We start from the raw sequence: 27,930 nt of genomic DNA on the forward strand, positions 1-27,930 counted from the left end.
ATTTTTGAGCAGGGAAAATTAGGAGGGGACCTGATCCAAATATTCAGAGTCCTCAATCAACAATGAAAGGTGAACCAGTGGACACAAGTGGAAACTATGTAGGCGTTTATTTATATTTAAGAACAGGAGGGACTTTGCAAGGAAAAGTATGGAGTACAGAACAAACTACCCAGCCATTTTTCACTGCTCATTCCATAGAAATCTGCTGATATTATACTTCTCATTTATATTAAACTTGCAATCACAAATACAAATCATTTTACTGTAAAGCAATATCCACAGTTTTGTTGTACCAATACGTTTGGAGAGTATTGCCTATTAGCATATCAGCACTGAAAAATTAAGAAATTAAATCTAGTTACTTTATCAGAAATAAGGCTTCTTCTCTTCTTGATGAGACTGCAGTGTAAGGCATTCTTCTCCCGGTTCAACCCTTCATCCAGATTTTGTTTCACATGAAGCAGCTCTTTTTTGGCTTTGTCTAAAAGCAAGTTCGCCTGTTCCTCAGTCACGTACCTTTCACTGTAAAAACAAAAGGAAAAACATTATTTTCAGCAATACTATGCACTCTCAGCCATGTTAAAACAAACAGAAGACACAAGGACAAAAAAGGAATGTAAATTTCCACAACGTCTTTCATTATTACTATATAAGCCAGCAGTCATATCACCTTGCAACTCACAACTAACAGCCCACTGAAGCTCAGCAGGTGTGAGCCTGGTCAGTACCTGGATGGGAGACCTCCTGGGAAAAACTAAGGTTACTGCTGTAAGAGGTGTTAGTGAGGCCAGCAGGGGGCGCTCACCCTCTGGTCTATGTGGGTCCTAATGCCCCAGTATAGTGATTGGGACACTATACTGTAAAAAGGCGCCGTCCTTCAGATGAGATGTAAAACCAAGGTCCTGACTCTCTGTGGTCATTAAAAATCCCAGGATTAGGGGTGTAATTACCTTGTTATACCTGGGTAATTAAGTTGTGGGTTAATGAGTGTGAATGAGCAGAACAGAAAAACACACTATATAAGACCACATTAAGACCACAGAAGGCAGGAAAGAGGATAAGAAGGGAGAAGCAGGAAAGGAGAGAAAGAGGATCAGATCACAAGAGAGGAGTTGGAACCTGAAGCTTGGTCAGGTTGAGAGCCCCTACTTCATGATCATCCAGATAAAACCTGACTGGTGCTAAGTACCTGTATATGAACCTTGACAGAGAGAGCTTGCTACTCTGTGTTTTAGTGAACTTGGATTTCCTGGGTAAAAGATATCTCAGTTAGAAACATCTTTCCTGCTGCTGGGTGCATTTTTAGAATAGAGAGATTCCATTTATTTTGTGGGGTGCAGAGACAGAGATTTAACTGCAGGTTGTATTACATTTAGAAGGCAGCTTATCTCCTATTTGGCCTCTGTATGCATTAAGAGTTTAATACTTAATAGAAATCTGGGGGCTGTCTGGGTGAAAAGGTTGTTAGGCCTATAAAAAGTCTTGTTTGTATAGTACATAGTGTAAACATAGTAACCTGTGTGTTGTATGTAGTGTACTTTGTGGTACTGTCATTGTTAATAAACTCTTACTCTTTTCACCAAAGCTGTGCCAGAGAATAAAGAATTCACATGCCTCTAATTATACCAACTGCTTGGGTATATTCTGCAGAAATCACTTTGGGGGTTATTAATAATTATTAACTAAACCGCTCTTTCAGTTCCTGATTTTCACCATTTTCGTAACCCTCTGTTTGTAACAATATTTTGCCATGGAGGTACTTATTACAAAATACACGGTTTAAAAGCAAAACTGTAATTAAGATATTTTAAAATACAGTACAAGCAATACAGTAGATTCATGTAGGAAGCCTTTAAAATCATGTTGAATACAGTTTTTGTAATATCCATTTGTTCTTAGAATTTATTTAAGAACAATAGCTCTTTTGAACAGCCTCATTATTTACTGTAATTTAATAAGTCAATTTAATGGATTTTTACCATGTATAGTAGCTCACTATATGCATTTTACTGAAATTCAAGTTTCTGTCTGGCGTCATTTTCCTGGGACATGAAACCAAGATAGCTTTATCAAGAAAATGTTTGCATGAGCTTTAGAATTTGCTTAATTCTAAAGCATAATTCAGAGAATGTTTTAAGAACATTTTTTATAGAGAGTATCAGATAAGGTGCATTGTGTGCCGATACTAAATTGAGGACATTAAAATGTATAAACTGTAGAAGAAATCATGTACTTTTATCCAAGCTGGCTAAGACTTTCAATAAATACAAAATGAAATGGGATAAGACAGACAGAAAAAAACGATATTTTACAGTACTGCTGCTCTATGACAGCTCATGATAAAGAAGTAGGGAAAAAAAACTGTGCTGTAACCCATTCAATGCATTGTGGAAGACTGTCAGACTCATTCATCCATTCACATAAAAAGCACTTTAAACTGTCTCTGAGAATTTTAGGCACAAAAAAGTCAGATATCATTCTCCAGAAAATGTAAAAAATGGAAGAAAGTGGTTTGATAATGTTATTGTCAGTCACTAGTCAGAGGAATACAATAATCTCAGCACTTTCATCCAATCAATGCCAAGATACCAGAAACTAATGTACCCAGGGATATTAGTCATATCCTGTCATCTGTGTGAAAAGAACTGGGTCTCTATTAATATATGGTACTGTACATGCAGCCTGACATTAATGAAAAAAACATCTAGATCACACTAATATAAAATACAGTAACTAAAGTCTTGTCTTTTCAGATGAGGAATACAAACTTCCTGGATGGTGCACAGAAATTGTAAATTGTTGGAAAGATAATAACATGATTATTCAGGGAGTGGTAATGACAACTAGTTTATTGAGACACCAAGATGAGTGGAGACTGGAGACTTTACTCCTCACTGCAGACTTCTGTCTTTGCTAATGCTCTTCTCTTTGTTTAATTAAAATAGCAACAAATGCATACTGTAGGTGCCTACAGTGACAAACAGGTTTGTACACTGGGAATGCTTACTGCACAGGAACTGTGCTTTTTGCATGGAAATGTTTAATGGTGTTGCATGGACTTTAATTCTTTAAGTCTTTAATTGTAACCAAAAAAGTGAAACAAATGGCAACGTTACAAATTACAAAATGGCGACAACTGTGTTCACTATGTGTCAGAACCTAAAACACAAAAACTGTGTTTGGAACATCAGTGTTTCAAAACTGTCTAAAAATGTCTGAAAATTGACTGTAAAGCCAATCAGAACTTTTATTGCTGAGAAATATTCTGATATCATAAGAACATACTGTACAGGTAACCATGAGTGTTACAACCAAGATTAGCTCATTTCACTTATCAAGCTTGTTTGGTTGCTGACAGCTAATTCCTATCCAGTCATTTCTTGAAAGATGACAGGGTATACACTTAATGTACTTTCTTGTGTTATTACTGAGCAATTATTAACTTTATTATAGTACAATAGTGCTGAATTTCTAAATAAAATAGTAATAAAAAAATCATGTAAAATCATGTAAAAAGTACGGAACTTGTACCCTACTAAAAAGGAAAAAATACTAACTCTAACATAGGTTAAGCTATAATATTATAACAGTGCCTTACTGTAGTTTATTTGTTTTCAAATACAGTAACTTGAACTTTAGGGGGGAAGCCCCTAAAATAACTTTAACTTTCCAGTACTTGTTTTCATTAAAAAAACTGCCAATTAGTTCAGAAATACTTCTAGTAATCATTAACAGTTATAACAAAAATATTACAATTGAAATGTTTGTTTTACAAATCACGGAACCATACTCTGTTTTCCCCATAAGGTATCAAGTCCCGCTTTCACGGATTTCCCACTAGTGGAAACCCTCGCAAATACTGGGATTTTAATGTATATGTTCACACAAGTGTGTCATAGTGGCACAGTGGTTAGCATTTCTGCCTCATAGCACTGGCACCCTGGGTTTAATTCTGGACCTGGGGTACTACAGTATCTGAGTGGAGTTTGTGGGTTTCCTCTGGTGCTCCTGTTTCCTCCCACAGTTCAAACACATTTTGGTAGGTTTATTGGCTACTGTGAACACTGGCCCTGGAGTGAGTGTGTGCGCCCTGCTATTGGCTGGCATCCTATCCAGGATATATTCTATTTGCACCCATTGCTTGCCAGGATAGACACGGCTCCCAGTAAACGAAAGCATGGCCTAAACATCAAACAGCCCAATCCAAAAATATCTGCAGCAGTATCAAGCAAGGCAAAAGTGTGAAAGTTCTGAAAAATCAATTCCAACATGTGACTACCCTACATGGAGCTCATAATGTTGGACTGGTGGCCTAATATAGTGTATGTAACAACTGGGAAAAAAAACAGACGATACTTCTGAGTTTATGTGCTCCAATTTGTAAGACCAGATTTTCTTGTGTATATAAAGCAAACTGCAGTATGATACTGTTGACGAATAATATAAGGAATGAGCTGTTATAACTTTGAACTTCAAGGAACCAAGCTTGGTACACCACTGCAACCATCATTCTGATATGAAATATTATTCCACATGAGTAATTCTTAACACTGGCCATAATCAATACCTATTTCCAAGACGATTGCCCCCTGCCTATTGTAATCTGCCTCTGACTGCGCCTGCAGCATCATCAGAAATGATCCTTGTACTGTTTCAGAGGAATTAAATTATAATTCTCTGCATGCCCCACTGTATCATAGGTTTTAAAGAAAAGAAAAAAAAATCATCCTTGTAAAAGACCTGTCAGGTATATTAATAAAGACTCTATAAAGCACTTTAAAGACTTTGTTTTCCAGACAGGAGCAACCTTCAAATGATGAATGATTTTTGACATCCACCCTGAAGAATGTGATATAATTGCGAAGGAGGTTAAGTGGATGAAAGATGACTCTAGCTGCTGGAAAAATAAAATGATGTCTATTAAGGAACTATTTTATCAACAAAATTAACAGCAGGGATGGGGCTGCACAGCATTATGTAAAATGGCTGGGTAACATAAAATTTCTGATTAAATATTACAAAGCCTCTATGTTTAACACTATACATCTCAGTCAGTGACAATTCAAAACAGCAGCTCAATCACATGCCATCAAGGAACCTTTCTGCAGAATATCATTAGTGTGGTCGTGATAATACAGACTCCTGCCTATGAAGCAGCTTTAGGTTAACACCCCTACTGTTTTGACAAATACCATGGAATCTTTAATGACCAAGTAGTCAGGATCCTGGTTTAGCATTTATGCAAAAGACAGCACCTTCTAGAGCACAGTATCTCCAGTCACTATATCAGGGTATTGTTTTGTTTTTTTTGCTTAGCTTCAGTATTTTGCCAGTTATGAGTTGCTGGGTGATATGGCTGCTGGCATGTTTTATGGATTTACTGTATGTAGCCGTGGAGTTCACTTTGAAATGTGGGCAATGAGTAATGTACAGTAGAGTCAGGGTGACAAGGTGAACTACAGAAGGGTACTTCAGTTACTGCAAAGGCCCGATAAGATTTTTGCATCCTCCACACAGGGCTCTGCCAGCTAAGCCCTGAATGGCAGAACAGGCAGAAGAAGATGCATCAGGATTATCTACCAGCAGTTCCAGTAGACAAAATCTGTAGAATAAGAGAGCTCCAATCATCCTGTTCTCCATAGTCTATGATGCTGTTGGATCTAGGGGTCTCATTTTTGTCAATGTACGTGTGATATCTAATGTGCAATGTGAGGGAAGGAGCCCAGCATTTTAAGAACCATAGTTGCCAGAATGAAGAAACAAAGTGATAACATTAAAGAGAGCTCACCATGACAGGACTACAAAGTACACATCCTTATACTTATACTGTCCCAAGACATCACCTGCTTAAATGCGTATTTAAATATAATGTTGCAGGGGGTGTAATACCTAGGATGAGATGGGTTGAACACTCCACTCTAGGTAAAAAAGACTAGCCCTGATTAAAAGACATGAGTCTGTTCCAAGTCACAGACAAAGAGAGGATGTTGCACTTCAGGACCGTAAACCCTACTGAAAAAAGGTCAGTAGAAAATATTAGTTACTCTTTCTTGAAAGAAGTAGAGTATTTATTTCAACAACATGGCTGTGTAATTTATTCCATATATGCCATAACCCTTTGGGTAAAGAAGTGCCTCCTGTTTTTAAGTGCACTTCCACGTGATTTCCACTTATGTTATCTGTCTTCCGGTTCACGTTTCAATGCTGATTCTTGAGAAATCTACCAGAACTTTTCTTCTATCAGCGGTGCAGCTTGTTCTATACTCCTCCAACCATTTGTGTAAAGTGCCTCCTGTTTCTTGTTTCAATTGGACTTCCACAATGCTTCCACTTGTGTCATCTGGTTCATGTTTCACTGCCGATTCTGGAGAGGTTAACTTGTTAACATGTTTTGTGGAGAGATTCAGAGCTCCCCTCATAGTTTTCTCTGTTGTAAGACAGTGTAAGGTTTTCTTTTACGCCCCAAAGTATTATCTAGTTTCGCTTCTCCGGACTTATTCCAGAGCAGCTGTCAAAAGCCTCCTGATACACAGGGGCAGTTTTCCTCACTATGAGTGTTGGAGGTACAATGGAGGTCAAGGACCACTCACAAGGAGAAATCGCCTTCAGGCTGATGGAACAGCAGTGCCTACAGGTGCTCCAGACCTCTGAAGACTGTGTAAAATAAAAAAATAATAATAATTCCAGGTCTGAGAAAATGGGTCTGCCAGGGAGAAGAAAAAAGCTAATTCCTCCACCACTTCAGAAGCACTCTGTAATAGACCAATGATGCATGTCTCGGACTGCAGTGGAGAGATATTCCCTGGAAACTAAACCACCACTGATATCCGACTGAGGCAGGGTCACCCTGCACTGCCCCAGAAGTGATTTGGCAGTATAATCATGGGGACCTATCAAGAAGATATCCTAAGAGATGACCTGAAAGCATTAAATATGATTAATGGGGAAAACCTCTTAAAGATTTGGATGTACAGTAGTTTTAAAGTAAGTGCTAAGAACATTTTAAATGGGATTTTATATCTAGGCATTTAAGTTAGAAGTGATGTAATTCCTACTTATACAGTATGTATAGTTTCTACATATAAATAGGAATTCCTATAGGTTACTTATGTCAAATACTTTATTTCCGAAATGATTTCGGTGCCCAACTGCTTCTAAAGACTGAGGCAGAGTTTAATACAAATGCTTGACTTCCATAAAACATACGTATTAAAGAACACTGATTTTTCTAGAAAGAGAAACATGAACTAATTCTTTAGATTAAGATGTGCATTGTCTCTGATTTTAGCTTTAGCGTGCAGTGTAGAAAATACCAATATACTGTGAAAAGTGTAACTATTAGGACAGTGAAATTAAATGAGTCATACAAAGCAATCATTGTATATAAGGTGTGGTGTATGCAACCAAATACTCACTTCACACTCATTTAATTTCCTTGAAGTTCATTTGTCCCAATGCTTATGATTCAGGATTGAATTACAAAAACATTTTTATTTTAAAATGGTTTAACATGTATGCACAAAAATATTTATAAATAAAAGCTGAAACTGTCCTTTTGTCTAATACTAATGTTATGATCTAAAATACAAATCTCATTAGTACACAGCAACAATGTCAAATTTTGCTTCACTGTCTCAATACTTACCTCCTTTATGGTTGTTCTTTTCTAAACTGAAAATTTTACACCCAAACTTTTAAACTTTCTTCACATACTGTATAACCCACATTCTTAATAGATGCTACATTTACACCCGGTAAATGTGTCTGTTAACGCATTTATTAGTAGGTTCATGTGATCTCCTTCTTTTAAATATGCACAGTATAGATTGTACTTGAACATAAAAACATAATTAATGTGTTGGTATCCTGAAACCAGATAAGGGAGGTTGAGAAATTTAGATTTTTGTAATACAGAGACAAGAAGTTACCAAAATACAGAAAATCTTAGATGGCATAACATCAGCAACAGCAAATACATTCCATCTTTCCAGCTTTATTTTTTACAGTAATGTGAAGACATATACTTTGAAAAAACAGTGATGGCTTACTTCTTTAGGTCTTGGAACCAGTTTTCCATTTGCCTGGAAGTATTGGTAAAGACTTCACAGATCAAAGTTTTCAAGCTCTGAAGACTGTGTGCCAGAAACTGCCTCTGAGCATGTCTCTCTTCAAGAATACTCCTCTGGTTTGCCAGAAAGATGTCCAAAACTTCTTCAAGTTGATCCTACAATTGGAAATATGTTTCAGAATTCAACGTTGACAGGAAAATGATTGATTTACACTACTTTCTACAGCAACAGCAAGTTTACTATATAGTACAATACATCTCAAAAACTGATTTGGTTATCAAATTTTATCTAAGAGTTACATTATAAGCTGCTGTTGACACTTAATAGGCCGCTGTTCCAACAGGTGTCAGTAGTGTGCAAAATTAATCCATTAGGCTGACTTTGTGCCAAAGGATACCCAGTGGAGACGTTTCCTGTGCCAGTTGGCTGGCCTTTTGACGTGGCATACTTTGAGCACTATTCTGCTAAACAGCGCAATTTTGGGCTGGATGATGTGTCCGACAGACATTGATCAAATCCTGGTCTGGCATAAATCACATATGGCACAGAAGATATGCAATAATGTTCAAGGGTGCACATATAATCAGCACTAGTCAACAAAAGCTTTTAAACAGTGTGCATTAACTGAAATGCAATTTTAGCTAACAAACCAGTGCTAATAACCATTACATTAAAAGGGTAAAGGGAACAGAGACATGTTTTACATTTTACATCCTTATAAAGTACAAGCTGTCCATGTAATTTAACATATGCAAACAGTGTTTAGTTCTAAAAGGCCAATATCTGGTAATAAAACAAATGATAAAAGCCCTGTCCTGTCAGTGGGCAGGGAGAAGAAACAATTCTGCAATTTCTGTTAATTCTGCAACTGCATAGTCAGATAATCTCTACTGCTTAATCTACTTCTGTTTCTATGTTCCTTTTACAATATCTGGAGAGTGTACAGAAACTTTATATAGATTGTCTTAAAGCCTTTTACAATGTATGGAAAGGAAAGGTTAGCATCAAGCCAGAATACAAAGAAGAACAAGTGTATGTACACAAGGCTATGTCTGTGAACAGTCATCATTGACACAGGCAAACCTCACAGTTAAAGAATACAAAGCACACACATCATACAAAAAAAGAATAAATCTGGAATACAAAACCTAATCATTTTAATATTACAAACTTCAAACTGTTTCAAAAACTGGATTCAAATAGCATTACGTTTCATTTTCAAGTTTAATTTGATCATTTCTACATTGGAACATTCAAACAAGAATAATGGTTTTGAAATTTAAAGGTATAAAATATTAAAAGCCCACGTCACCTTGACTCACTGGGCCAGAAATCATGGTTTCTGTAGTGTACTATAGGATTACCCCAGCAATGCTGGTCCCCACTCATATACAGCTGAGTGGACTGGAACAACTAGTGTAAAGTACCTCAATCAAGCAGTGCCAGAAGCTGCATGCTATGCTGCCCCATTGCCAATTAAAAACAGACATAAATTACTGCTTATAATTAGAGAACAGCAAACATGATCACACTGGGTTAATCGAATTGGCTAAGATGGCCAACAAGGTAAATTGCACCCAGCACCTCAAACGTGGTACCGACCGTAACTATAGAATAATCAGGAAAGCAGAGAGCAAACAGAAACACTAAAGGGTTCCTTCAAACAATTGCATGACAAACATCAGCTTATTTTTTAAGAAGCAGTTTAGACATGTCAACATTGACTCGTGTTTTGGACTGTCCATAAAAAAACACTTAGAAAACTCTAAAAATGAATGAACCCTTACCTGGCTCGAGAAATACGCATGCAGTAATTGATTGGCAACATTCTTCTCTAGTTCCTTCATTCTCGTTGCCTCTTCCAGTTCTTCGAAGAAGATCTTATGGAGCTCCAGTCTCCGGCAAACGACAGTCTGCCGTTGGACCTTTGCAGATGCTTCCTCATGCCTGACCAGGAGGCAGCGCTGCAAGTAGCTCTGGTCTAATTTATGGAGCTTGTCCAGCAGCACACTCAACTCCAATACTACCTAATAATTGATATGGAAATTCAGATTACAAATGGACCAGATTAATCAATTCTCAAAAACACTGGTTTTGCATTTTTATGCTAAGGGTGACAGTGAGAGCTGAACATGGCTCAGATGATGCTAGAAATGCCTGTGGCCGAATTTGCTCAATTGTTATAAAAAGCTGGTTTTGTCACTACAAAAGTCAGGCTGGATGGACATCTCTTCTTCCACATAATTTATAAGACTGATTGGGACTTATTTTTGTGGCATATGATTTGAAACAAGAATCTATAGTGCTTTATTCTGAAGGGGAGCATACATGGCCACGAACCACAACATTCATTTAATGATCGTCCCCCGTAAAGCAATGTCAGGCACATTATAGTGGACTCTAAGTAAGCAAGCTGAGTCAAAACCACGACTTTCAAAACAATTCACTTTATAAACACTAAAAAAGCAGATAATGCAGGCTCCTTGCTGGTTGCCAGGAAATGACTAAAATAAATCAATCTACACAACCCTGAGAGCTTCTCTGCGTTTCCACATTATAGCCGAAATAACACACACCTCTGCAGGATATACGACAGCCTCCCTGAGAAACCTGATATTGCAAGCGACCAATAAATGTTATGATCCTGAATGAACTACAAAAACACTTGTACCAAAAGAGTAGCCTGTCCAACATTATTAAGTAGATAAGTGCGCATGACATTTCAAGTTTGACATTTTTCACCCATTTTTTGAGATAACGAATTCTAATATTCCTGTGATATTTGATGAAAGCTATCAACCTTTAAAGAGAACAAAACAGGGGTAAGTGATTTCTCAAAATTTGCTAAACATACTAAAAAACTTTAATTTTCAGGTTAGCTAATTCATGAGATATGTTTATTTTGTAAGTATGGTATACAGGTTGGGTGTGCAGTTCTTTGGCCATTACCTAAACTGAAGACCAAGCTAGAACAAACATTTAGCATACAGTATACATCTAAACTTTTAGTAATAAAAAACAAGTTACTTCCGAAGAGCTATTTACTGGTCTACAGTTGTACTGTAGCTGCTCTTCCCAAATCTGATTAGGTGCTGCAGACTGTGTAAAAAGGAAGGGATAATTAAGTTTATTTGTCTCATCGTGTCATAGCCTACCCAATACATTTTTGCATTTGCTCCTACAGACACATCATGATGAAGAAGTGTCGGGAACTGAAATTTCTTATTAACATGAATGCTAAATTCCAAACTGTTGTCAAGTCTAGACTTGGTTTTATCATGAAACAATATTGTTTTATACTCTTCTTTAGGAATTTACTAGTTCGGTGTCTGTACTCCCCATCTTGACTATGGTGGTATTGTTCACAGGAAGATGTCTAAAACTTCTCTTGGCGAAACAAAGTTTTATATTCTGCCAAAAGAGTTATCCGGTGGGTCCTACTGCTCTCATCTCTGTGACCTTCATTCTCTGAATGGCCCTCACTACATGCTAGATAAATACTTTTGTGGCTTAAATGAACTTATGTGTTAAAAACATATCGTAATTCACATTATCATCCTAAAACATAAACTTTACACTAACAACCATACATGTTCATATTCGAGGGTCCTTTCAATATTGGATGTTTAAGTCTTTTCTGCCTGACACATGCACTGGTGAACACTGCTCCATCCTCTAAATGTTGGTTTATGTGGCTTGTCCTTTTTCAGTTTGTCTTTGGTGTAACACGGACAGATGTTAGGCGGCCATTGTAAATGATAACTTCTTTTCCACTGCCTCACCTGGTTAAAAAAGGATTATTATTGCTAATCTTGTGATCACTGTTTCCCCTCAGACAGGGAGAGGAAGCGAGGGAGAGACCCAGGGCCTGGAGGAGAGAGGTAGGCAGCTGGGGTGGAACTTGTCGCTTCCCCAGTAACTTCAGGGCACAACACCCCCCACACTGACTGGTCTAAAAATGCAAGTATAGAAGCATTCTCTCCAAAAGTACAAGAGACTATAAAATGTTCAAAGCGCACTTTAATACTTAGTTTTATTTGGGCACATGCAATTAGTTGAGGACATTCAATTTCTCCTTCTATCAGTGTCCCAGAGTCTTCTACAGTATGTAACCTCACACTATGCTATTTTTAAATCGGTTCTGTAAAAGCTTGGGCTTAGGAACTCGCAAGTATTGTAAATTTATTTTGTCAGTAAGATCTGGTAAGTAAGATTTGAAGATCTTTTAAACTAATCCTTTTTCTTTCAATCTGAATTTATGTCGTGGCAAGAAGCCATAACAGCACACTCAACAACCTAACTAGTGGGGTGTTTTATTATTAAACGTTTATATATTTGAGTGCAAGCTGCAGTAGTCACTTAAATTTCTAACAATATTTATATACACATTTAACAGTAGCATATAGTAGTAGACCAAAAGAAGAAGTATATGGAAATGTGGTTGCAATTTTAAACTTGCATAAAAAGAAAGCTATTTTAAGTAGCAGTACAGTTTAGCAAAAAAAAAATTGATATTACACAGTTCTGAAAAATGGCCGTGCCCACACAGACTTACTGAACTGAAAACACAGATGACAAGAATCAGTGCAGGGGCTCCAGAGTGACTCATGCTATAAAAGCTTGTGTTCAGAGAAAAGACAGGTTTTACAGCCTAAAGATCACAGATATTGATTAATTGACGGTGGCCTGGGGTTCTTAGATGACGTGCAAGCCTGCTGAGGCTGGGTAGGAGAAAAAAAACCTGAGGAAATCCTCAACGTGCATGTCTTCAGAGGCTCCAGCGAGATAGCTCATGTTACTGAACATTGTATCTGTCCCTCGGTAGATAGTTAAATCCTGTTACTGCTTTAAGAAGTAAACAAGTAGAAACCTTCAGCTAGCTCAGAGGACCTATAGATGCAGCTTTCTATAATGAGCAACAAAACAAATTACAGTCTGGTTCAGTATACCAAATTTATGTTTTGTGTGAGAATTTTCCTCAAAAATGTTTGGCGCCAGTCAATGGTATTAACTAATTTTAATTAAGGTGAAATCATTTCTTAATGTTGTCAACTATGTTCAATAGTTGCTATGCTCTCAAATCAGCCATGTTACCCTCATGTCAACTATAAGATATAAATTTGTCTAAAATAAATAGTATTTTTATTACATCTATTTTGTTTGTATTACACTAAAAAGAGGAATATTATCCGATTTACTCAAACTGATGAATCATTTCATTTTCTATGTGACTTATGTCAGAAAAAGGTAGTACCACAGTTTTTTTGTGATTTCATATTTAATAAATATTTAATCAAAGTTCTCCTTAAGATAAAATAAACCTGAAATAAAAACTTGTCAAGGGACTTATGAAGTGCTGTATATCCATGAATCGTTTTGATGACCCAAACATATTTCTCAATCATGTGCTGTACAGTATGTCTGTGACAGAGTTGACAACTAATTTTCATTCATGACAACAGCAAGTAGCACAGCTACATTTTTCATGTAACAAAATATGCTGCAATTGTAGAATCACCCAGCAGTTTGAGTAGAGAGCACTTGCACTCATTTTCCTGCCCCTGCTCCAAAAAGCTGGCTTAAGTTGTCAGAAAGCTGTTAAATTTCAAGAGGTGTATTTATGTAAATCAACTGTTGTTGTTTTTTTTATCAGTAGACAAGATGGACAAATATTGCAACACCTCTTATAAAAAAAGGTTGACAGTTTAGTTTTCTTCAGAAACTTAGCTACTGAAAGACAAAATGTTTTTGATTTATAATATATTGTTTTTTGGTGTTTCTCCGTAATTTTGTGCAAGTTTTTGTTCAGCCTTTTTTATTCATTTCTTTATGCCAGGGAGAGAAAGAGCTCGCAGTCCTCGGTCTCTATGGCAACCATCCGCATTTACACGCAGAGTAAAATACCTCCTGGTGCCATGAGAACTCGTTTAGGAGGACTATTCGTTCCACCTGCCCCCACTTAACGCATAATTATCTCATCAGCTCCAGATTACTTAATAAAGTAATCAGATTAATCCTGCTCTGCTCTTGTCTCTCTGTTTGCTTTAATTAATTTAGCTTGTGTTACTACATACATGAAGTAAGAAAGTTTTGTACTGTCCCGCACGTGTCCAATCAGAGAGATGCACCGATCATGTGTACAGTATGTGGAAAGACAATATTTCTTTAATAAAATGTTAAAACTGTATGAAATATAGGGACAAATTAGAATCTATTGAACAATTACTGTAAAAGCTTTTATCTTAATATGTTTTTTGTGTCTGTTACAGTGAAAAGCAGAGCTCACAACCATTTTGCAAAAATAAAAGTTCCATAGTTTATGTACATTCACATGAAATCTCACAGTCTTGTGCTTTATTTATTCACCCTTGGGAATAAAAAGTCATTAATTAGACTACCATCATATTTTAACTATTTGTTACACAAGAAGTGTACTAGAGCTAGCAAATGTGAGAATCCTGCCACAGGGGGAGTAGATAAAACTAGTTTTACCAGTCACTGGACCACAAGACCAACATTCTACAGGATGCTCAGAGGAAGTAAAGGAATTTAAAGTTGCCTTTAAAGAGAAACCAATTAACAGTGCAGTGCAGACTTCTGTCAGCTACAATTACTGTACGTGAAAAAGTCATTCAAATCACGACTCAGAACTGTTATTCTAACCTGGGCTCTTTTTGTCTTTTACATTTTTATTTGCTTTAATATAATTTTTTTTAAACCCACTACTGTATGTATATTTTTATATTTGAAATCTAAAAGATTTTATTTTGATATATTTATATATGTTTATTTTCTGTAGCTACCCTTTTCACTTCTTAGTAGTTGATATAATTACTGTTTTTATAATCATTTAGCATATGATCACTGAAGACATTACTCTTCCATAGCCTATTTCAGCATGACTGTTCTGATGTAACTCGGGAGTGTCTTGTGCCTTCGTGGTTGCATTGTAACCATGAAATGGGGCTTACAGGGGTGGTTTGCACCCCTTTTATAATCCTCAGTGTGTAAAGAAGTACAAACCAAAAGCTCTTTATTCTGTAAAGCCTGGTGTACAGCTTTGGAGCAGTCTGCAACGATGTTTATTGTCTTTATAACACCACTTTGAGGTGTAATGGAAAATATATTTTTTAAACCATTCCACGTGATGCATTGTACTGTAAACATTTAATGAATTTTAATAAAAATATGGTGTTCATACTGTAGTTAATATCTGATATGCCCCAATACAAATGGTGATTTACAATAGTGTGAAGAAACACTTCTGTGAACTGGGCAGCCACTAATAGTTGTGTGCATCTCACTTCCATAATTATTACGTCATGGTTCACACCGACATGCTACTGTAATCTGGATTTCAGTCATGCTGTCCTGCAGGCACCCCCTTAAACTTTATTATATATTTTGGCTACTTGGTCTAACATGAGGAGACAAAGACTTAAGTCAAATATCAACAAAACGTTTGAATTTTGTGAGTGGCGTTTAAAAAAGTTTAAGTTGTTTTTTTTTAATTTTTAAAGAGTCTAATTAAAACAGAACACAGTGTCTCCTTCACAGCATGCAGTTTTAAATGTGTGTGTGCTATTACATGGACAAAAAAACTATATTTCCTGATACGTCATATATGTTAAAGAATTCCATGAAAAAATATCCACAAATATCCATATTGTACATCAACTATAATATTAGTGTCATTCTTGTAGCTTGCCTTTACCTAGATACAAATATTTCCATAGTTTTGCAAGCAATCATTAAAATGATATCAAAAGGTTTTGAGCAGTGAATACTGTACCTCAACAGCAAATTACAGTATTAACAAATGATATTGATCAAATATAGTGCAGACTTGAATGAGCTATAATGTAATTTAAACTGTGTGATAAAATCATTCAAGTCATTACTCAAAACCTATTTTAACCTGGCCTACTTTTTATTTGTAATGTTTACTTTTAAATATGATGTTTTTAAATCCATTATGTTTAATATATTCTTTATAATTAAAGTTTCAAATAAAATTACTTGTTTTCTAATTACTATTTACACACAATTACTAATAATTTTGTACACTGTATGTAATTAAAAAAACACAAACATTCAATTAGTGTTATAAGCTATTGTGACATGCAGTATCTCATTTGAAGTTGTGGTATCAACATGGTAATAACATTTTGTCTCACTAACGCAATCACTGTCATTCAAGAAAACGTTTGTTGGCAGCATGCATAGAGTAAAAATTAACTATTATGCATATACTGTAGTATGATTATCCGTAGTGTTTTTTTGCAGGTCATGATAATCAGACAAATATAAATGACTCACCTAATGCAAAGAACATAATTGTCCATTTTTAGAGGCTCCAGTCTTTTCCATTTTAGTCTCTTGTTTTCCTGCCACGTGCATAGTTTTATCTAATTTGGAGTCTAAGTAATTTAAATGAATTTGTAATCTTAAGTTCCTTAAAATGTTACACTATGTACTGTTTCTGGAACTAATGCAATTTCAAAGTAGAAAACAAGGATAGACTCCGATCTAAACAGCTCTTGTATGTCTGGATTACTACAAGTAATTTCAAGAGAAAAAACTTTTTTCACCTTTGTCTGTGTTGATGACTTTCCTCAACTGTATCTGTATGTGAAGCCAAGAAAATAATAAGGGTAGAAATTTATATTCACATAACACTGCAAATCTCCACAGTGGCCTTGCACAGCAGTGCATTCTAATATAACACATCTGAAAGATATCTTGCAATCCCACTGTAGTTTCTGAAGAATAATTCAACAAAAGATAAATGATAATCCAGAGTTACACACCTAGGGAATTTTAACATTCCGCCTTCCAGACTAAAACATATCTAATTATGAAGAAAGATATAACACTGCATTTTAGTTTGCATTTCAAACACCTATGCAATAACTGTGTTGTACAAGTGTACTTGTAACTGTACAACTAAAAGTAACACTGAAACAGATTCTGTGTTAATCTTTAATTATAACAAATATCCAGCCTTTATTCTCTATAGTTATTTTAATTAAAATCATTTGTAGCTGGCAAAGAGAGGGGTCCAAGATCCCTGATTACTGTTCCAACAAGAGCCTTGTCGTTGTTTAGTATGCCTGTGCAGTTTTCTTTATGCAGTAAGAAAATGAGAGTTAATCAAACTTGTGTGAATTATACTACAATTAAGCCATATTTTTTTTTTAATTTGGGATCGTCAATTATCGCTCCAACATGAATACAATAGCAATCAATCAACTCACCTGAGTTGCAGCTGGACCCCTGATAAGTCACAGCTACAGTACGACCATGCCATTTCCCCTCATTCAAGCTACAGGTCACACAGTGCCTACTGTACATACAGTAACCTAGCAATGATTGGAGGACTCATTTGACTCTCAGTTAACACTGCAAGCTCACAGACACCAGGGGGTCACTTTTGCATGGCAATCTGAGGAGACACTTTACTGGCTGAAACCCGCCTAACCACGACTGTGCTCAACAAGTTATGTTTGTCCACTTATAGAATCCAGTTACATAATGAAATAGCCATGGATGGAATGTAAGGTTCAACACTCTATAAACCTTAAATTAAAAAAAAAATTTGAAGAGAGCAAACTATATAGTTGCTCGAGGTAGAAAATGTTTGCATTTCCCTGTAAAATTACCCTATTCTTTAAGTTTGAGGGCATTGTCTAGGTATGTCCTTGAGACAGTATACATCACAAAATATTAATATCAATGGATAACTTGGTTATTCCTGGGGATAGGATTAAACATGACAGGAACTCAAGTCAGCACCAACCAGACACACAACAAACAGGGAGGACATTGAGGAGGAGAGGTATAATAGGGCCGGCACAGTGGTTCAGTTGTTAGATGTGCTGACTCGCAGTATTCGTCCCTGGATTCAATTCTGGACCTGGGGGTGCTATCTGTGTGGAGTTTGCATGGTCTCCACATGTTCACATACATTTCCTCTGAGTGCTCCGGTTTCCTCCCACAGATAGACTGGTGTTTGGACTGTAGGAGTAAAATTAGGCCTAGTGTGACTGTGTGCTTATTTGTGCCTGTGTGTCTGCGACGGACTGGCATCCCAACCAGGGTATATCTTGCCTTGTGCCCTTTGCTTGCTGGGATGGACTCCGGCTCCTCCACAACCAAAGAGGTAGAAAATGTATGAATGGACTTCAATAATAGGGAGAATTCTGCATTTAACTTATCCATGTCTGTAGGAGGCAGGGCTCTGGTAGCTCACAGAAAAATATCTGTATATTGTATTTATGAAATTTATGGTAATGAAATAATAAATTACAGGTAGGGATATTTGGTTTAAGCTTTCCTTCTGATTATTACTTATTAGTACTTGCATATTACCAAGCTGTGCTGGAGAAACCAAAAACACGTGTCACACACTTTGAATTCTTCGAGCACGTGGGGTGTAATTATTGTTAGTAATTAGTTGTCAGAACTTTACATTGACTTGATACTTATTTTAGATTGTTATTTGTAACATATGTACAATATCAGAAGAAGCTGTCTTTTGAGCAGAAATGCACAGAACAAAAAAGGTCTCATTCACATTTTTCCGCACTTTTCTGGGGTGCTGGAGGGTAATTTAATCTGATCTGAAATGCCATGAAAAATTCATGGGATATGAAAATTGCAACTAAAATCACAAAATGAGCCAGTTGTAGTCAGCACTCAAGCTATTTTTTGGCCAGGAGTGAAACCCAAAGATCCAACACATAAATTCTAAAAGAACTCTTGAGAGTAAAATTATAACCAATACTGAGGTTTTATATCTCGCTCTTCAGTTAGCCTGCTAAACTAGGGATTCACAGTTACTCAGAGCACATTAATTACATTGACAGACATTCTGCAATGATAGACTGTAAATCTCTGCTGAATAATTTACAGAATACATACAGTATGATAGCCAGGAAACTAATCCAAATGCATCATCAAAAGCTGACATTTATGAGCAAAGAAGGCAGGAATTCTGTTACAAAGATCAATGAGAACACCAAAATGAAACAAAAACATAAAGAAAAATAAGTTGTACCACTGTGATAGAGGTGATCTTTGATGGCAAATAAATAAATAATGAGAAACAATCAAAATTTGTTTTTAGCATCTGTGCTGTGCAATACACGTGTCAGTGCTAAGAACATATTGAAAAACTAAGCAGCATTTTTTGATTAACTATAAACTGAAAAACTGGTAAATTCAAGTTTCTTACGACGCACTGCTTACAATTTCTGAAGTACCAAGGGCTATAATGTGGCATTCAATAGCTTTCTTCATCCATGCAGGTGTAAGGTCAATTTCTTTAATGCACCTACTGAAGAACATTTCTTGAACATTTCCATGAAAGCACTGCCACGTATTTCCACCACCATCCTATTTTAATAATATCACTTTATTAACCCTTTACAATTTCTTGCATTAGGAATTATCTTTTCGCATACACCAGCTTGCTCTCCATGAGACACAGACAGGGAGAGAGCCTGGGGTCAGAGCACAGGGTCTGCCATTGTACGGCACCCCTGGAGCAGTTGGGGTTAAGGGCCTTGCTCAGGAGCCCAACGGAGTAGGATTTCTCTGCCGGCTGCGGGATTTGAACTGGCAACCTTCTAGCCACAGGCGCAGATCCTTAGCCACAGAGCCACCACTCTGCCTCTATTATGCTTTTTTTTCCTGAGACATTCAAGCATCTTCAAGTAAGATAAGATAAGATCACTTTATTAGCCATATACAATTTCTTGCATTAGGAATTTGTCTTTTTGCATACCCCAGCTTGCTCTCCATGAGACACATAGACAGGGAGAGAAGCTTGAGGTCAGAGCGCAGGGTCAGCCATTTATACGGCACCCTTGGAGCAGTTGGGGTTAAGGGCCTTGCTCAGGGGCCCAACGGAGTCAGATTCCTCTGCCGGCCGCAGGATTTGAACCGGCAACCTTCCAGCCGCAGATCCTTAGCCACAGTGCCACTGCCCCCCCCTATTTTAAGTATGTTCATGGTTTTAAGATTTTGTTTTGTGGTTTATCACAGGGAGCTTATCCACGTCTAATACTTTCTGGGCACGCACCTGTTGATCCACCTGCTGAAAAAGATGCTCCGCTTGAGCCTTCTCCACAGTTACCCTCCTGTGCTCCGCCTCCATTTCCTCACGGGTCTCCCGGTTACATTCCGCTGCCAGCGCTGCCATTCTGGCCACATGCTCCTCCTTCAGCTTGCCCTCCATTCCCATCAGCTGTCCATTCAACACGCTGTTCAGTCTCTTCTCGGCCAGGGCAGAAATGTCACCGTTCATCTTCAGATTCCGGAGAAGCATGGCGACTAGGTCTTTGTAAACCTGAACTCGGAAGCTCTCTAAGCTGGCCGCAGCACGCAGCAGGGTTGACATATCCAAACTACAACAAGAAACATAGAACAGAGGAGGTTTCAGAAAGTGTGCGCAGTTTTTCAATCTCCACACCATTCATCAATGCTTTTTTTTTAACAGCTTCATCCAATTCAGGGTCACAGGGGAGCCGGAGTCTATCCTGGCAAGCAATGGGCACATCCTGGATGGGACACCAGTCCATCTCAGGGCACTCACAGACACAGACACGCACGAACCCATGCAAAGACACTCACAAAAGCACACCAGGGCCAACCAGAAGACAGTTACCCAACCAATGTATCCTTGGACTGCATGAAGAAACCAGAGCACCCAGAGGGGCACCCACAAGAACACAGAGAGAACATACAACACTGCGTGCAGATAGCACTCTAGATCTGGGATTGAAACCAGAACCCCAGCTTTGCCACCCACTCCAGCAAATACAATTAGAGAAAAAAAACCATTAATGAACACTACTGAGCTCATATTACAGACAAGTTTCAACTGAAATTTGTAAACTGCAAATTTAGAATATTTTGGCTTCATCCTTAAAGAATGTACAATTTATTTACCACAGGATCATAAGAACATAACACCACACAGTTTCATTTTTGTTATGTTATTTGATCACTAAAACCATACATAACATTTTAAATGTGGTTTCAGCAATACATTACATAACATTCCTTTAAGTTCTAAGATCAACTATACAGTATATCCAAAATACTGTATAATCAAATGCAAAGAGGTACAACATTTTCTTCACTTATTCTGTATTCATAAGAACAGAATAAACAAAAGGTTCTTCTTAAATCTCAATTTTAATTTAGACATTTTTATAAATATATGACTGAAAATAAAATGATCAACTACAGACATCACAGATATTCTATTGGCTTTATATCTTCTGCTTTGCATAAATAGTAAAAATACATTAAAACAAAATGTTAGACTCCATTTAGTATGACAAATGCTGGAAAACACTCCACCCTAATCACAACACTACCAGCGTTTCACCTGCCCTTCCTTACAGGTAGCTCTTTACTTATTTCTACCAATACAAGACACTAGTTCTTCTCTAACTCTCCAGTCTTCGTCTTCATTAATCACTTAACACTTAACGTGCATTATTCTCACTAGATCGTCTCACCAACTATTCACTCTTGGACTTCATTAATCTCCAGGCATAAGAGTATTCAAATAGATTCACTTTGTGTCACCATCACAATATTTATTAAAATAATCACTTCAACTCCACTATTTGCTCTTATCTCTTCTCCAACCACCAGAGCTTCACTTACAACCATTAATTGATCTGAGATTTCGATCTACCACTTATTGTTCCCAGGTATCCCAGCTGATCCTGTTTGGCCAGGGATACCTCCCCATAACCAACACTTTAGAAGAAGAGAAGATCACTTTATTAGCCATATACAATTTCTTGTATTAGAAATTGGTCTTTTCGCATACCCCAACTTGCTCTCCATGAGACACACAGGCACACAGATGGGGAGAGAGACTCTTGGGGTCCGAGTGCAGGGTCAGCCATTTATACGGTGCCCCTGGAGCAGCTGAGGTTAAGGGCCTTGCTCAGGGTCCCAACGGAGTAGGATTCAGGATATGAACCAGTAACCATCCAGCCACAGGCGCAGATCCTTAGCCACAGAGCCACCACACCGTCCCTGACACAGCCGTTCTCTCTCTCTCTCTTACTTCTCACACTCTAATATTGGCCTCCTCTCATCAGATAGAAAGGCACAGGGCCTCAACCTGTGCCATCAAGACTATCTTGACAGCTGTCTTGCTAAACAAAGCCCCACTTCTCCAGCTCCCATTCAGCCCCGGTTCAGCTGGTCAACTCTGTTCCTTGGCAGCACACTTCAACCCCTCCAAGCCTGAGAACAAACTACTGCACTGTATGCCTCTCTAGAACCTGTGGTGCCCCTCAGTACAGGCACTGAACTGTATTTTATCAAGCATCCCTTGCTCGCAGCATCCCACAGGTCTGTAAACCAGGTCAATCCTTTAATAATGAGAACGTCCCTCTGGAGCTCTCACACTCCCTCCTTCCAGACTGAAGCCAGGACTCAAACCTTTTTCCTCCTAGATGTTTTCATATGCCTTTTAATTTTTCCAGGAGGTGTGGCAAATAGGCAGAGCCTATACCGACAGCTCCTTTCCTTTACGAGACCTTAAACTGCCTCTACATGCAAATTACTTATTCTGACTAGCTGTCCCTCATTTTGCAGGTTTGTCCAATTAAGAGGGGGGCATCTTGGCTCAAGGCAACACCACTGAGTCTTTCTCACAAAGCCAACTCTCATTACCTTACAACTAGCTTTGAGAAAATTTGAAACGTGTAATGTCTTCTATTTAATTTAACAAGTTTATGATTCTGAGAAGACAAAAGCCAGCCTGACAACATTAAGAGTATTCGCCTTTATGCATCGACTGCCTGGATAAATCACAGAAGATAAGATAAGATCACTTTATTAGCCATATACAATTTGTCTTTGTCTTTTCGCATACCCCAACCTGCTCTCCATGAGACACACAGACAGAGAGAAGCTTGGGGTCAGAGTGCAGTTTCAGCCATTGTACAGTGCCCCTGGCGCAGTTAGGGTTAAGGACCTTGCTAAGGAGCCCAACGGAGTACGATTCCTCTGCCGGCTGTTGGATTTGAACCGGCGACTTTCCACCCACAGTCACAGATCCATAGCCACAGAGTCACCGCTATGCCCAAGAAAAGAATGGTTATTGATGTACAAGGGGCTAGGAGGGTTTGTGTCGCACTCCTACAACCTTTTGTGTGAAGAAGTGCTTCCTAGCATTGCTACTGAATACAGCTTTAATACAACCCTTAATTTCTGCTTCTTTCTTCTCTGGTTTGCGTTTCATTGTTCATCCTGAAGGTCAATTCGGTTGTCTTTAACAATATCTTTAAGGATTTTGAATAATCCTCTTGAAGCCTTCCTTGTCTAAGATTAGAGAACATCACGTTATTTTAATCAGACAGTGTAAGACCTTTAACCCCAGAAATACAGCTACATCAGTGTAATTCTAGAGGAACAATATCTTAGATTTAAACATTTTGTCCCACTGACTAAAAAATAAAGAAGGGAAGAATAGAATATTACCAGGGATTAAAACCTCAAACTACTTTTAGCAAGTCATTTAAGAAAAATAGCCTACAGTACTTTCCTCTGTCATGTCACATTAACACATGAACAAGAATCTTCTAACTACTGCCATATTTATTTTATACAGTACAGGACTGCAAAAGCAATAGCTATGACCACACATTGAATTTCCTTATGAGCAGACATAAATCACCGCTAAAACCAAGATAACTTCCTGACATATTAAAGTCTGCTGCAATAAACACAGCAATTAGTTTTAATCATACACAGTATCACAAAAAGAACAAGACACTTCCAAGAAAGCTTAAACATACAAAAAGGGAATACATTTAAAACTGACTATGTTACTGTATGTGCCACCAGACTCAATCATTATTTTAAAGAATATACGGATGGCTCATTTAATGAAAGAAAATGTTAAGGATAATTACTAAAACAGATACCAATGCCAATAGGAAGATCAGTCTTCATTTGCCTATCTGGACTTGATAAATGTTCAGCATATAAACAGTTATGCTGCCAAAAGGTCTTAAATTATATTTAAGATTAATAGATTTTCCACTTCTACTTTGCATTTATTCCATATACTACTATTTTATTAAATATTGCAAACTATGGGGACAAACTAGATAACATTTATTGAGTTCTCACGGTTACTACAAAGTATGATCACTGAGGCCTAGGTTGACAAATACATACAGTATGGGACATACAATTATAAAATTTAAAGTAATGGGGGAACAAGCATAATGGAACTACATAAAGTAAAGTACTAAGATAGATGCTCAATGAATTGGTGTCCAGACTTTTGGCCACTTCTAACTCCTAGATTCTAAATGAAATTAAACTGTGTTGTGTGTAAGTCACAAACACCACACAAACAACCCAATTAAATAAACATTTGATTAATCCTGGATAGCAAACAAAAACATACCACTGTCCATGACAGGAGAGTGTTGAATCCAACTGTTGTAAGTCATTTTCCTTCAAGACATTTTCTGTTCTTTTACCTTTACACATTGTTTTATTGAATGTGGCACAGCTCTCAAATCACGCAATAAGGTTCTGTCTAAAGCAGTCTGTGAAGAGCATTTGATTCAAAAGGAATTGTGAAGTTTGTATTAGTCAGTTACCATCAGTTACCATCAAAAACATTTCTCCCTGTCATTGTCAAATTTAAACACCAAATCATATAACATTACCCAACATAATTGCAACACTGTGTGAAAATGTTATACGTTAATGTTTTATTTCTAGTGTTTGTACTGGAGAATTTAATATAGAGATGTAAAATGTACATTAAAACAGATAAAAAGCCAACATTTATTACATTCAAAGCACACTAAAGACCATACAGAGCAGAGCCTAATTGTTTAACTTACGAGTTTTAAAAACATTGAAAACAGAAATGTGTATCTATACCTTGAGTCTTTTCAAACTAGGATTTACAAAACAAAAAGAAAAAACAGCAATTCAATAAGGGCACATTTCTGTCTTATAAATCATGAATTTCATTCAACAGAAGTTTAACATTTATCACTATATCCAAAGGAGATCAAAAGCACTCATATTTCATCAAGCAGACATGCACTTGACAGAATGGCTCACTAGGGAGATCTATCTGGGACACATTCTAGCAGAAAAAACACCTGGGATTTCTGAATGGGTATGTCAAAACTCCACGGCAGTGAGCCATGAAGACGAGCAGCCCTGTCAGACTCAGTGCTATCAAGACCATGAAGTCTGACACTACAGAATTAGAAGTCATCAGGTCAGTAAGGCTCCCAATGTCATCATCATAATCAATAAGTCCTGCTATGGAAAAAGATTTAAGAGTGCATAGGTTTAGTACAATCAGAGTCATCCATTTCGGTTGTAATCTGAATTATTACTAACGTAATAACTGCATTTCTTGCAAAGTATGGCATGCCTGCGAATGGAGCCACATTCTAATATAACCTGCAGCTTACAGAGTGGAATCCATACAGCACAGCAGCTGGGCATACACGCTAATGAAAGGCTCGTAATCCATTTTAACACATATCTGTTTTTTAAATGTTATTTTATTCTTTTAAGCACCAACATCTTTTGTGAAAGAATAACTTATTTTTTATGAATATTCTAAATAATTTATCACTACACGTTTAACCATTCTAGGTGGATTCCTTTAAAAACAACAAAAACTGATCGAAATCACTCTGCTTGGCTCTTTGATATAATGGGTAGTACTGTACAATCCAGCACTAGAATTCCAAGTGAAAATCAAACATGCACAGACAAGTGACAGCCAACATTATAAAAGCACAAGCTTTTCACAAGCTAATATCTCACTAATAATTCAAAAGGTTATCTTCAAATTTAATATATTTAATTTAGATTTAAATCAATATTGCCACCATTTTCCAAATAAGGTGTTTACAGTATACAACCCTTGTTTATTTTCTCAGCCTCAGTACTCAGCCTGATAACAGAATAACAGCCTGCATATAAACACTGCATGTGTTAAAAAGAAAAGCACTGCTTGACAACACTACCTTTGGATAAGAACATAATTGATGAAAGGTCACAAATAAAAGGAGGCAATTTAGCCCCATCAATTTTTTTCTGTAGTTTAATTTCTAAATTAATCAAAAATTTAATCCAGCCATTTCTTAAAGGTTCCCAGAGTTTAAGCCGCAATCACCTGGCTGAGAAGCTTTTTCCAGACATGCACTTCTCTTTGAGTCATTATTATTGTCTGTCCCAAATTAAATTCTGCTGAGTTACCAATTGTCACACCAAGTGTGCCCTTGTCTCAATACCAAGAGTGAAAAAGTCCTCTGAGTTGAACCCATCTATAACACCTTAGGATTTTCTATACTTGAATCAAATCTCCTCAAGAATTATAAGATTTATCTTCATTAACATAGCCCCTCTAGAATCTCAGTATCTGTTATGCTATAATTGCCCACTACTGTTGGAGTAGGACATGTATAACGTAGGACATGCTTTTTGAGTTTTATGAAGACTTATGGGAACTCTTTTTTAATTTGTCAACTGTACCATTACTGTCTTCTATTATTAATCACTGATATCTCCCAAACAATTTATTCCCGCATTAACTGCTGCAGTAAAAAAGTGCTTCCTATTATTTTTTTACTCTATTACAATATTCTTATCCATTTTCCTCTCAGCAACTCTAATATATTTTTTGTACCTGTGGCTGTATGTCCACATTAGGGGGCAAAGCGGAGTGGTAGCACTGCGGCTAAGGATCTGCGCCTGTGGCTGGAAGATTGCCGGTTAAAATCCTGCAGCTGGCAGAGGAATCCTACTCCATTGGGCCCCTGAGCAAGGCCCTTAACCCCAGCTGCTCTAGGGGCACTGTATAAATGACTGACCCTGCGCTCTGACCCCAAGATTCTCTCTCCCCATCTGTGTGCCTGTGTGTTTCATGGAGAGCAAGCTGTGGTATGCGAAAAGACAAATTCCTAATGCAAGAAATTATATATGGCTAATAAAGTTATCGTACTCTTTTTCTATGTCTTAGTATTATTAACCCTTTTACAGAGTCTATGGAATGCTCTCATCCTAACTGATTTTTTTTCTTAATATCTCAATTAAATCATTCAAAAACATGTTTCCAGATCAGGATTTCCAGACCAGGGGGAATTGACCACAGAGAGTCAGAACCTCGGTTTTATGTCTCATCCAAAGGACGGCGCCTTTTTACAGTATAGTATCCCAATCACTATACTGGGGCACTAGGACCCTGCTGGCCCCACTAACATTTCTTCCATCAGCAACCTTGCTTTTTCCCAGGAGGTCTCCCATCCAGGTACTGACCAGGCTCACAGATGCTTAGCTTCAGTAGGTTACCAGTTGTGAGTTGCAGGGTGATATGGCTGCTGGCAGTAAAAGTATCTTAGTGAATGCCTAGTGAATGCTTTTATAAACTATGTTAAGACACAATCATTAACAATTACAGCATCTGTATTACCCATCACAATATCCCAATTTATGTGTGGAAAAGTGAAATTTCCCATCAATATAACATCACGTTTGCTACGTAACTTCACGATTTTTTACTGTAAGCTATCTGTGCTTATATTTGCATTAGGTGGTCTTTAACATACACCTATTGATAAGCCCTTTAAATATATATTTTCCAGTTCAACCCTTTGTAACGGGATTGTTGAGGTGTCTGGACAACCATATTAAGGTTGTATGGGGTAGATAAAGGGTTATTGCGTGACTGTGTGAATTTGCATGTGGGAGCTGCAGAGTGCAGAGAGAAACTGAAGACAATATTGCAATGAAGCTTAAACTGCACAAAAAGTTCTTTCAGTGCTCAAACAGC

At 37.4% G+C, this 27,930-nt stretch overlaps 1 protein-coding gene across 1 annotated transcript in view; it reads right to left on the reverse strand.

Annotated features, from left to right (window-relative positions):
• The window catches only part of evc2 (EvC ciliary complex subunit 2), a 98,188-nt gene that overhangs the window by 45,433 nt on the left and 24,825 nt on the right, over window positions 1–27,930 (reverse strand). Inside the window, exons 10-13 of the mRNA XM_088915261.1 lie at window positions 20,155–20,479; window positions 9,857–10,096; window positions 8,049–8,224; window positions 363–522 (exon numbers count right to left, since the gene is read on the reverse strand). Of these exons, the coding sequence (XP_088771387.1) occupies window positions 363–522; window positions 8,049–8,224; window positions 9,857–10,096; window positions 20,155–20,479 (901 nt within the window). The remainder of the gene's footprint in view (window positions 1–362; window positions 523–8,048; window positions 8,225–9,856; window positions 10,097–20,154; window positions 20,480–27,930) is intronic.

This window comes from Atractosteus spatula, chromosome 1, assembly GCF_055471065.1.
Source record: "Atractosteus spatula isolate fAtrSpa1 chromosome 1, fAtrSpa1.hap1, whole genome shotgun sequence".
In the NCBI taxonomy this organism is placed as follows: Eukaryota; Metazoa; Chordata; class Actinopteri; order Semionotiformes; family Lepisosteidae; genus Atractosteus; species Atractosteus spatula.